This window comes from Mercenaria mercenaria, chromosome 6, assembly GCF_021730395.1.
Source record: "Mercenaria mercenaria strain notata chromosome 6, MADL_Memer_1, whole genome shotgun sequence".
Classification (NCBI taxonomy): domain Eukaryota; kingdom Metazoa; phylum Mollusca; class Bivalvia; order Venerida; family Veneridae; genus Mercenaria; species Mercenaria mercenaria.
The window spans coordinates 18,998,344-19,011,691 of NC_069366.1; the positions used below are offsets into that span (position 1 = coordinate 18,998,344).

Sequence of the window (13,348 nt, forward strand, 5' to 3'; positions counted from 1 at the left end):
TATTAGTAGCAACTAAAGTACATTAAAGCAGGTGCATGCGCAAAAATCATTCTGTTGCTTACAAAGCTATAGAATAGTTAATGAAGTAGAAATTCACTAGAATCAACTTGAAATAAGAATATTTTATTGCATCCAAACTGCCTGCTCATAGACCAATAGAAAATATCATTAAAGTATGGTACTGTGTTGTACACTACCTCTATGTACTGTACAGCGACAAGGTGACGAATAGATAAAGTACTAGCGCATGTCATTTATTTGTCGACCCTCAGATATTATGTGAGATATGTTCAACTGGAATGGGCTATTATCTTTCCCTTCAAGCTATGTCTCCGTACCTCTCCTCCCGTACCTCTCATACAAGTAGATTATGACACGTACAAAATACCATACTTTAATGGTATTTTCTTTCTTTTCTGGTGTCAGTGATTAACACACAGCCTATGATATTACAGTATTGAAGATATCTTCCAATAAAATGTGATCTAAAGTAGAATCTACTTTGAAGTAAGGTAATGGACCCGTAAGTACAATCGGCAATTTTCGCTTTCATACGTATCTTCCGCTTGCAATTTTGGCATCACCAGTTGTTATGAAAAAGAAAGTTTCTCCTATGGCTGAAGGATGCCGAACCGCATACGGGAGATATGTACTCGCACGAGAATTGTCTATTGTCATTACAAGTCCACTACCTTAAGTGAAAACAAAAGAATAATAATTTCTTTATACAGACTGGCAAAATCTAAGCGACAAGTACCTTCCAGAACAAAAAGCATAAAGTAAGCGAAACGAAAAGGTTTGTATTTTATCCTTTAAAACTGCAAACAACTTTGTTTAGAAATCTATAATGATCAAAACAGCTCATCCATCAAGTCGCTTTTTCTCAATACCTTAATACGCCTTGAAAAACTATTTTTGAAAACAGAATCAAGTCATTAATATGATAATAACAATTAAAATAACGTCGTTGTCGTATTCAATCTTAAAGTAGAATTTTATATTTGTCCGATATTTAAGTATTTCCTAGTGCAAAATAAATACTTTTAACTCTATATGCTTACAAACTTACAAACTGTATTCACTCGTGTTATAAAACGACACCTTTTGTGTATCTTTGTGACTGATATTGAGGTAGTAAAAGAAAAAAACTTTTCTAACTCAACACTTTGTTTCGTGTTGTATCTTTGCTAAATAATGAGCAATTTTAACGAAAATCAATTTGCCAATAATGTTAAATTACTAATGTTTGTGTTAAATAAAAATTATACCAGAAACAATTGGACGTAAATTCACCGTAGCAGATACAACAAAGTAACCCTAAAATCAAAGTTAAGATAATCAGCAGATCCCTAATGACTGCAGTACACTTGAACGTGTAGCATTGATGTTATTAGAATTATTTACTCACGTTGTAACTCTGTTAGGCCAAAATGAAACATTCGTCATTTTTTCCTAAATTAACGTGTAAATTTCCAAGCAGGTGTGACGTCAATAATGACACAAAATTAACGGATGTCGTGGCGTTTTAAAGTGCATCAACGTCAATAAATGTACGATTTAACTCGGCCAAAACGGATAAAATCTGTATCATTTTATATTTCGGGGTAAAACTGCAGCCAACGGATAATCATTTTTGTTCTCTTTTTTCCACGGATAATTAATTTGACCCAAAAGTTACGTAATATCTCCCTTGCAGAACTCGTGCATATTTATCAATTCAAGTGTGATAACTTATCAATGTACACAGAATCCATTGTCGCATAATAGTATTTTAGCTCTCTGAAGATACAAAAATGTTTATTCTGTAGACAGTACTTCATGTCAAATAGGCCTACAGGCCAACACCACGTTGCACTCATTTTGTAACTTTTTATTTTAGGGTAACCTTATTTTCACAGTCAAGGTTCATTGAATTTACATCCGGTTGTTATATTTTATTCAGGCAATAATTAAGTCATTAAGTATTGTGTTCAAATAATAATATATAAAATATTTCAATACTTTACAGAGATATAACAACAAAAATGAAAGTGTGTAGTTGGAAATGTTACCTGATGACATTGGTAGCAAATCCAGTTATATCCACGGACCTTTGCAGCAGCACCTAAAGATTCTACAGCCATTTTGTAATCATTTACGGCTTGCCTCAACCATACTTTAGCTTCGTTTACATCAGGATGCACCACTGATTCGGAAATGCGATGTAGAAAATTTCCATCACCGCTTATATAGTTATGAAAATCTTCGCGCCATCTTCTTACGTATGCATGTCCAGTATTTTGAATGTTAACTCTCATGCTTTCATACGCTGAACCGGTCATATCGGGTGCTTCTCTTCCAGTTCTTTCATCTACTGTGTCATTTGCAATTACCCCTAACTCAAACTGCCGGATGAGAAAGTTCATATAATTGTAAACGCGCATTGCATATTCTTCGTTACCAATATTTTTATCCTGATGCCATTTTAACTGCAGTCGATGAATGATTCTTCGTTTTTCCCTTTCATTCATTTTCCATGCTTCTTTAAGCATCTGCTTTATGCGATTACAATTTTCGTCAAACGGAACTGTTCCTACAGGTTCTGAATCGTAAACAACAAGCTCGTCACCAACAGGTGTGTTTTGTGGCATAAACTTATATAGTCTATGCATATAAGCGACAACATACTCTTCACTTCTCGTACCAACATCAACCTCGTATCGAAATCCTAAAACTGTTTCCGAAGTTCTTTCCCGCTCTAGTTCCCTAACTATGTGTACATAAATATATGACTCTTTGTATGTCTCTTCAGTTTCATTGAATTCTCCTATGTCAAGAGCAAGAAATCGAAATTCATGATCTTTGAATGATGTCATACTTCTTTCTAGAAATGGAAAGAAATGTTCAGGAACACATGTTCCGGGTGTTGGAAAAGCGGATGTATTTACAGGATATGATATATTGTACGCAGTTATTTTTTTATCATCTAATATCTGCTTTATCCGACTAGACTGGTAAACACAGCGTAGAATGATTGGGAAATATTTGTAAGTTGTTTTTTCCAATATGCCCATCGTGCATTTTTCAACAAGATCAATAAGACCATCATCTTCTTCCATTATTTCCTGCACAATATCCATAGTGTCACACACGCTTGTCTGGAAAAACAGTTTAAAGCTTTTCTGTTTTTCTCCTAGAGTTTCAGATGTTTCTTCAATAAAACATGATTTTTGTTTTTCGGAACCCTCTAACCTTCGAGATTCATAGCTGAGACATGTCTTCAAACCAGTTACTTTACGAATTGCAACATTTGATAGATTAGACTTAATCAAACTTTCCTGATTTTCATCTAAATCTGTTTTCTTCTGTACTAGTTGATGCTTTACTAGTCTTATTATTCCTTGTATCAAATCGGGATTATGTAGGAACCTTTCGATCCTAGTTGCTGCAATGCTCTCTGCTTCAACCATTTTGTCGGCGCACACAACCTCCTTAATTATGGTGCTAAGAATTTTAGGTTTTAGATGTGGAGGTAACTGTTTGAATGGCCAAACAGGATCAGATATTTCTACTTGCAGTTCAGGGAAGCCAAGGAAGAACTCAAGGCCACAGTCAGTACTCAATCGTTTTTCTAAGCTTCCGTTATCTGAGACTGTAAGTGCAGTAGATTTTACGAGGCAGTGCTGTCTGTTTGGAATATAAAGTACATCGATCTCTGAAAGGGACGAATCGTTCCCCCTTTTCAAAGTTTTAATTACACCTTTCAATGCCTTAGCGACATCCTCGAGCTTTTTTGGGGGAAGCCTTCCATTAAATTCTTCTTTTATTGACTGTAACACAGATAAATAGACGGAACAATCTGTTCTTTGAGAAGACCCAAGTCTGCAAAATAAATGCCGGTACTTTCCAAAGTCACCCGGGCTTCTGAAGAGGTACGGCTTTATTTCATCCTCTTCTGCAAGTTCGACGACTACTTTTTTGGCACATACCATCAATTGCTCATCAGGTAAAAGTATTACTGGTGTCGTCTTTAGCCGTCTTTCTGCGTCCCTCCCAATTTCATCAATGTGTTCACACATATATTCATATATTTTTTCAAAAACCCTTCTAGCAAAGTCTATATCGATCGGATTTGACTCTCTGTCTTTCGTTAACTCTGTGCTTACTTTATCACAAATATTCTGGCAGTGTGATATAACGGCATTTATTGGAGGTTTATCAATTATACCAAGTGATTCAGTTATACCCACCATTTTTCGTGGAAATGGTAGGGTTGGCAGCACTTTCATACTAGTCCAACACAGATCGCTACAGTTACTTTTAACAGCATTGTCTGTACTTATTAACCCTTGTCCATTATCAACCTGCAAAACTTTCTGCTCGACGGTCGTTTGTTTTGGAACAACAAACTTAATATTTTTTAATTTTTCTAAGGTAGATTTCTCCCAGCTTTCTTTAAGAAGGTACTTGAATATCTCTTTCGATTTCTTCACTGTAGATTGTGTGACTGTTTTTGGTCCAGCCTGTGCTATTTCGATTGCAAATCGTACTATTTCTTCATCCGATACTTCAGTGTGAAATCCAAGAAGCTCGATAAAATTGATCCATTCATCAGCACTGTATTCCCGTGGCAGAAAGCAACTCTCGTCCAACATAATTTTGAAAACCGGATGATCTGCTTTGTACAGCTCATTTACCCTTTTCATTTGGTTCTTAATTGTTATAAAAGGAATATTTGCTAACAAGCATACCATCGTGTTTCGAGTTCCTTCGTCGCGGCTTAAGGTAGGCAACACATAATCTCTGATATAAGTGATATGAGTAGTGATTGCTCTGTCAGGAAGACAGGAAAATCTTGGTAATAGATGCTTCAAATAAACACCACTAACGTCCATTTTAGAAAGGCCAAGGAACTTATAAAGTCTCTTCAATAAGTCTGTTTCTTGTAACAAGACAATGCCGGTATTCGCTGCCCAAATGTCTAATCCCTCTGCAGGAATACTGTCAGGTAAGACAAATACAGTTTCCTTTCCTTCTATGCTTATCAAATTATTTTGATGCGTTGGAAATAGAGGCAAAGTCATTAAAATATCTTTCAATGAAATAGTTTCCGATGCCTGCAAGTCCTTCATATGGGAATCAAAGAATGACATCAGTTTTACTCCGTCGTCGAAAGAAAGCGCATTTCCTCCCATTCTACTTTTGTAATGGTGAAGACATTTTAGAAATGCAAAAGGAGATCCTGTAGACGCAAGAAAATTGTTCAGAGCACTGACAACATATGTCCGTACTTTTACATCGAACACGGATTTATCCAATGCAGGTAAATTTAATCGCCGTATGACATCTGTAAGTTCTATATAACTACCACTGCAATTAAACAGGCAATAACCTTGACATAAACGTATCAATTTGTGTCTTTCCTGCATACTGATTGTTTGAACAGACGGTAGAAATGTCCAGTCTGCTAGCATTAAAATGTTTGTTTGTAGTTTTTGAAAATTTGTAAAATAACTTCCTAACTCAGTCTTTTCACGTGACTGGTATACTAGAAACTCGTACAGTCTAGAAATAAAATGTGTTGATACCGGGGTTGCCAAAGTTTTGTCCCATTCAACATCTCTATCCCCAGTTAAAACATCCAACGGGTACGAATCTGGCAGTAGACGTATTAAATCCTGTACACAAAAATGCTTTGCAAGGCCCTTTTGAAAAAGGTCATTTAGCTGCAACTGCATGTCATAAAGAACGTCTGTGTGGAGGAAAAGATGTGATGACTTAGGTAATAGATCTGCATATTCTGTAATAAATACAGGACTCTCAATGCAGTATTTTCTCAATATCCCATCGTTTGTGAGACAAAGAGGAAGGCCCAGCAAGAGCTCAGAATTAGACCCACCTAGTAAAATATACCGGTGTAACAGTCTTACGTAATACGGTTTCATTAACAACGTCTTTTCAATATGCTGGTCAAGATGTTTTGTTTTGACCCGACTCTTCCCATTCCCGAATGCTAAACAGAACTTGCTCACGAACAATGGCGTAGAAGAGACAGTATTTAAACCGTAACTGTCCAACACTTTTGAAATGAATGAAGGTGTTTCTATTAAGTTTACACCAAGAATTTTCAATGTCCGTTCAAGTATGTGTGAAGCTTTTGAATAACCAATGTCTAGAAATTTGTATCCTAATGAAGATTTATTTATCTCTTTGAAAACATTATTGAAAACACCATCAGTGATATTCTCATTTGACGATAGAGCCACCCATCGCAACACGAACTGGGCATTACTTACTATTCCGTTATCTGTATCAGTTTCCAAATAGCTCTGTACTTTGTTCTGATCCTGGTGTGGCATAAGAGTAGGAAACAGCGCTATTTTTGTTGCTACAACAATTTCGTAGAAACATTTAACGAGATATGAAGCAAAACTTTGATAATTTGTTTTCCCTTTTGGGAGGTAAGTATGATACAGCTCTAATAAGTAACCTATGGCCTCTTTTGTCAATGTCTCCTTGAAATTGTTTTCAACAGTGTATGACTGCACATAACGAAGTGCCACGGCCCAACATATGGCCACCACGTCTTTAAGTAATAACTGATTCCAATCCTGCCTCAGGCCTCCAGGCCATAGTGCTCGCCTAGCCCTATCAAGGGCAAAATGGCCATTTATACATGCAGGCAGGGTTGTTACGCCGGGTAAGGGAAGAAAGCAGAATAATTTCCCAGTAAATGTATCTAACACATTTACTCCTATGTCGAGTAAATTTTCCGAATCAGTATTCTGGTCACACGATTCTTGTTTCTGTACCTTTTCTTTAACAAATACATTACTAATATTTCTTCTATGTGTTTCTTTTGTCTTCTGTGATATATATTTCTTTACGTACTCGTGTGACATAAGCGGAATAGCAACACCACCGAGCGGAAGACGAAGCGTGTCTCCTTCTTCTTTTAATTCCGTAAAAACCCTCGTTGAATTCAAGGACTCTATATAACCAAATCTTTGAACGACATGCCAGTCTGCTTGCATTCCATTGCTGTCCTGCACAGTCACATTGTATGCAACATTAAATGGGTCTGTATGCTGACACATTTGTGTATCGTCATTGTCCTCCGTTTTCACTACACTCTTGATATCACTAAAGAATTTATTACGTTTAAGTATATCTTGCGGTGAAAGGTATGTGGAGACACAATACTCTTCTATCAACTTATCTTCAATAACATTAGATATTTTCACACAGCGAACATTCTTTACAAATAATAGCATTTCAAACATATCCTTTTTCATGTCCTCTAACAATCGGTCCATTTCCCCTTTTGATATAACTTCCGAACAAAGATCGGTCTGTTCCATTCGTAACGGCAGTCTAAACATTGTTGATTTGGCAGATGCAAATTCATCAAACTCCTGCAGGTATCCACTCAAAACATCAGGAAAGTCACCTATCATTTCTTTAACGTCACATCTGACACCTGGCTCTTCTTCCGTCACATGATCAGTAAGATATTTCCTCAGAGGGTCAAAAATACAAAGTGTTCCTTTTCTTCCAAGACCAGGACCTTTCGTTAAAAATGACGGGACATCTGTTAAATGGTAGACAGCATTAAATCCGACTCCATATTGACCCGTCTTCGTCGGGTCTTTCTTTTTGCTTCCTTCTCCAATATAATGAATGCCGTTCAAATCGTTTTCGTTGAAATAGCTATCGTTATAAACGCAAAGAGCTGGTCCTTGAAGGGCTTTGCTTCCGAAAATACGTTCTGTCGGATGTTGCCTATAGTCTTTAATAAAATGCAACACCGAAGCTTTGGCATCATCTGCATTTTGCAGAAGTTCTTTCATGATGCCTGAATCACAGGGATAATCTTGTAAAAGACCTTTCAGCCGTGTAGCCAGCATTTCTTTTTGTCCAAACGGTATTAGTTTTGAAAATCCTTCTACAAGTCGTTTCTTTTTTGATTTTACACCTAGATACTTTGCCAAACCAAGCGGTACACATTCATGTAGAATATGTATACCAACCTTAGATTGCAAAGAGCTGTCTTCGACAACAAGTTTATAGGTAGGGTGTAAAAGTCGATGCTCATCGGGGGCAACTATGTCGTCCTTTATATATTGCATATCTTTATACTCCTTGCCTTCCGTATCCATGCTCTGTTTCAAAATTTTAAGTAAGTCGCAGATAATATCAGTGCGTTCATAAATTCCATCACCATGACACATCTTTATCTGTTTTAGTACCTCTATAACTTCTACTGACGTGAAACGTTCTTTTACTCCAAGCATTCGGTAAAGTTGTTCCCTTCTTTTCTCGGATACCGGGAGCTGAAACAAGAAAGGTGGACATTCAGCTGCAGTTTTAAGAGCTATGTTACAAGGCTTAACTAGCTCTTGTCCTATAAGCACTATGTTCTTGTCAGAAAGACTTTCAAAGATATTAACGAAATCCTCATTTTGGTCATTCTCCTGGAGAGCCTGAAACAAATGTTGGGTAACGCTTTTGTAAACCATTTCCACACAAGATAATTGCTTCTTTGCATTTTCATATTCTTGAGGCAAGATAAGTAACTGATCTATTAACATAGACGGTGGAATATCTTTTTCCACGGACAGTATCTCATACAGCATTTCATTCACTGTACCACATTCTGACTTAATGAAATCTTCATCCACAAACAAAGCGACGGAGCCTAAGCTGTGTTGATGTTTTTGTCTAAACAGGTGCATTGGCTTGTCCAGCAAAAGGGAATGCCCTTCATCTTGGCTATGTTTATCACAAACGCCTGATAATATCTGCGAAGAAGAAGACTCATCTGCTTTCCACTTAAAAATCCAGGTGGTAGGTCGAATCTTAACGGGTAACATTTCTGTGTGCTTGAGGTGTGTAACTGTTTCATCATTGTGTTTTAGCCGATTTAATACATCATTTTTTGCAAGGTACCTCATTATACTTTTGAATCTATCTTGCCTGCACATTTTACAGAATACCTCAAGTGTTTTCAATGTCTTACATCTTTCTATAAGAATGCTGTCTGGAAGAAAATGTCGATTCATTCCAAGACGTACCAATATTTCAATAGTTATTTCGTCGCTAAACCCTTCCGACTTGAGTGGAAATCTTCCATCATTTTCTGCAAACATTCCTGCTATATCTGAGTTTGGGTCCACCAAATCACTTGGTTTACAAAGACATCCATCAGGTTCAGACGGTATGCATTCAAATCCCTGTAACACTTTTTCTATTTCTGCACTCATGTGATGTAAGGTATACAACAATAGTTTATTCCTGTTACCTGTATTTGATTTCCAATAAGAGTTTGACAGATTGTTCAAAAAATGAACAATTAGTTCCTTTTCCGTTACAACAGCTTCTGTCAGCAGCGATGCATTGTCAAATTGTTCAGACTGACTGTTCTTTAAAGCTTCTAAAATGCCACCTGGTAGGTCAACTAAATTTTTCCCAAATTTTATTGGAAAGACCATGAGGACATCGAAAGCAATATCACCGACGGAAATGTTGCTACGCACAACTGGATCGAGGATCACAATTTCATCAATTGAAAACCACCCATCTGAACCTCTGAAAAGTTTTGGCTTCTTTACAAATAACATCTCAAAAAATCGCGGAATGCAAGGAAGAGCGATTTCGGAACCACATAGTGGCCAAACGGAATAGATGTTAAAGTCACTCTGACAGGTTATAACTAAAAACTCTAACAGATGCAAATAGGCGTAAACTAGTGCATCTTCCATTAGTACCTTGTTCCATAAATAAATATCTTCTACGCATTTGTCATCTTCTGTTAACTTAAGAAGATCTGTCCTGTCTGATCTCACACTGAAACATCCGTTTATATGAACGGGTAGGCCTGTTTTAATCGGAAGTGGTAAAAAACAAAAGAGATAACCCTCTTTGTAAAATCCTATATGTGCATTGCGAATTTCTTTTGGGATGTTGGTAATGTTTACAGGTAAAGCAACAGCGGCTAAAGGCAAAGCCTTTTCCTTTGACAGCCGGTTAGCTAACTGAAGGGAGTCCCCTGTTCCAGTTGCCCATGTTATCAGCCAGTTCTCATTTACTCGTTTTAAACATTCTCTGCTCCAAGTTGATCTGTCTTTCATATCATTTTGTAAAACTATTGTAAATTTCACCTGATGAGTTTCGACCAACGATCTGTTCAATTCAAGTATGCGAGGTACACGTTTAAGAATGCATTGGGTGTCAATAGTTGCCTCGCTATTACCTGATACTACACATTCTTTTTCTATGCTGTATAGAAGCCTGGCATGCGATGGATCGTTAACATCTTTCGATAAATGAAATATCTGCAATTTCATTACATTTTGTGTGAAGAGAAGAAGATTTCCAGCATTTTCAACGATCATATTGAGCAAAGATATTACGCATTCACTGCTATAAGCGTTACTACAAATGTCACTTCGCATCGCTTGTGCCTCTGTTCTAAGTGGAAGTCTAAATAACGTACCCGCATACCCATTAAAATCGCTGTTCAATACGTTACAGCCAAATACCGAATTGTATGGCTTAAACTGGTGTTTGTGCCGATGTATAAGTTTTGGTCTTGACAATCTGATTCGCAAACCAGTGCCTCTTTTCTGTCTCACTTCGTCTATGTATGATTCATGCGGATCAAAAATGACCAAATCTTGGCCTGATAAGAAGCTTGGTACGTCTGTAACATTGTACACAGAACAAAATCCTAGTCCAAACTTTCCTATCTTTTCTTTATTTTCCGCCTTAGTGGCACCGTTTAGTTTGGTGATATTCTCCATGTCGTTTTCTTTGAAGACAGAGTTGTTATACACCCATAGGGCTGGTCCCTGACATTCACACATGCCTGAACTAAGTAATTTTTTCACATCTTTTGCATCATTATTATTCCTCTCGTCAAACATAAATCTAATTTCAGTGGCACCAGCGTCATCGGCATTTTGTATCAACTCTTTTGGGACTGACAAGCCATCTTTGTAACCTTCCATGAGTAGAGTCTTGATTCTTGTCGTTAGTGATTCAGACTGTCCCCATTCTTCAAAACTAAAGTCTTCAGCCGCAGCATTTATAGTTTTCCTTTTGAGAGATTTCACCCCAAGAGCCGTTGCAACTTCAACCGGCACCCTTGAATTAACAATAAAAAAGGCATCTTCTTCTTCTTCGTCAAGCTGCTCTTGATCTTCAATAAAAATACAGCTGGTTACTTTCTGGAGTATAATAGTGTCTGGTCCACTTTCAGTAAGCATAAGGATGTTTTCCTCATCAAAGTCATCTCGTCCTTCAGTTTTCCTATCGGCAAGGATATGCAATATCCTAATAACTATATCTATATCCCTTTTAGCTGACACCTCCTGACTTTCAGATGGGGTCTCGTTTGAAAGTTTGATATCTTTTAATGTTTTTATAAGAACAGCGTTGTCAAGATCCATGTTACACCCTAACACAATAAACGTTGCATGCATCTCATGGAATTCTTCTGGTATGGTGTACAAGTGTGGCTTTAATTCCAGATCCTCATCTTGCATTGTGACTATCACTTTTTCGGGAATTACAAATCCAGTTCCGGTCCATATAATTTTTTCCTTACTTAAGTTATGCTTTATTCCCTTCAATTCGTTTTCATGCTGGCTAAAATACAGGTAAATTCTGTTCAGGGTACGCATAAAGTCTGGTTTGTATCTAACATTGTAGTGTTTCTGTACCAGCAATAACTGTTGAACAACATTGTTTAATTCAATGCAATCGTCCCACTGGAATGATTGAATAATCCTTTCTGTTGCACATTCAACTACTGGCATTGTCGCCCCTACAAGAAGACAATGACTTTCGTTTTTCGCTTCCGATGGTTTACACACGACAATATCTTTGGAAAACCAGGGCAACCCGATGGGATATTCTAAAGGAGCATTTACTTTGACAGGCATACATTTCAACGATTTCAAAGTCTGACCTAGAGTTTCAGAACCATCGTAGGAGTCTTGTAGGAGGTTTGGCCGAGAACATAAGATTTCTAGAAAAGCCAAGGACTTCTTTGATAATTCGGTAACATTCATGCCTTTTATGGCCAAACTGTCCAGAGTTCTCGCCACTTGAAGCACTGTACTTGCGTCAATATCTTTCATTTCTTTCAGTCCAAGAACTTTCATACTGTGTATTTCCTTCCTGCCATACATGTTTGTAACCTCTGGAAAAAATGATTCCGCGATGAACAAATTTTGTAATAATGGTTCAAATGGGTCAAATAACTCGGACGGTTTACACCAAGATTTTCCTGCTTTAACAAAAGACAGTCTTGAGGCACATGTGCATATATCTTCATTTTCTTCGAACAAATTAAACTTGTCTAAAACAAACATCATGAATCTATTCATGACATTAATATCATATGGATTCGTCGTCATGTCTTGTAGTGTCATCAAAACAAGCTTTTCTGCCGAAAGAAACTCTGCACCAAGTTGTTTAGCAATCATTTCCTCAGGCGGTTTTACTTTAATACAAGTAATAGGTAACGGAACGTCAACTGGGAAATGTACTGTCTCTGTTATATATCGAGGTACATCAGATACTGACGAATATGAACCATGGTCTTCAATGTAGCTTACAGCTTTGAACATCTTTAATTTGACGAGTAATGAGGCAACGTCGCTTTCTACATGTACCAAATGTGAAGAAAATTCTCTCAACGTTTCCACTATTTGACTTGTTGTTTGACTTTTTGTGTTAAATTCCTTAACAGCCTGATTTCCTTGCTCTCTGTAAATTTTACCTAGTAGAGATGAAACACTTGAGTAGTTCAGCTGGTATGTAAACTCTTGGATAACATCTGCTGGAATCCACTCTGGAAGACTTGATATTACCTTTACAGTTAAGGCTTGAAGACACGTCGACAACTCTGAGGATAACAGAGATTCATCTGAAGCATTCAGTAAAAGAAGAGGATCTGTAAGCTTAGCCAGGCTAATTTCGTGTGGCTCTGACCATGTTCCGTTCACTAGAACTGGAACTAAAGGGATATCTTTACAATGATGAATCATCCTTTTATCCATCAGTACTTGCCAAACATTCTTTAACCACTGATAGGTTAAATTAGTTTCCGTTGTCAAAACAACACTTGATTTGCCTCTAAAATGAATTTCAACCGTCTCCACCAGCAATGATGTTGCACATTCACTGCTAAGTTTCTTTATCTGGTACATATCTGAAATTAAATGCAATTACATTTATAAGAAGATCCATTGGATGCATAGTATGCAAACAAAGCAGAATAATCGCAGAGTCCTTCAGAGTGAGTCTGTTTATAAGAATTTTAATATCAATTCAATTCAATTCAAGTTATTGCAAAAACGAA

The 13,348-nt window shown here is 37.2% G+C and overlaps 1 protein-coding gene across 2 annotated transcripts in view; it reads right to left on the bottom strand.

Annotated features, from left to right (window-relative positions):
- The window catches only part of LOC123550635 (sacsin-like), a 38,239-nt gene that overhangs the window by 5,386 nt on the left and 19,505 nt on the right, over nucleotides 1-13,348 (bottom strand). For both annotated transcript variants that reach the window (XM_053545295.1, XM_053545296.1), the window contains exon 7: nucleotides 2,052-13,198. In XM_053545295.1, coding sequence (XP_053401270.1) covers nucleotides 2,052-13,198 — 11,147 coding nt within the window. The remainder of the gene's footprint in view (nucleotides 1-2,051; nucleotides 13,199-13,348) is intronic.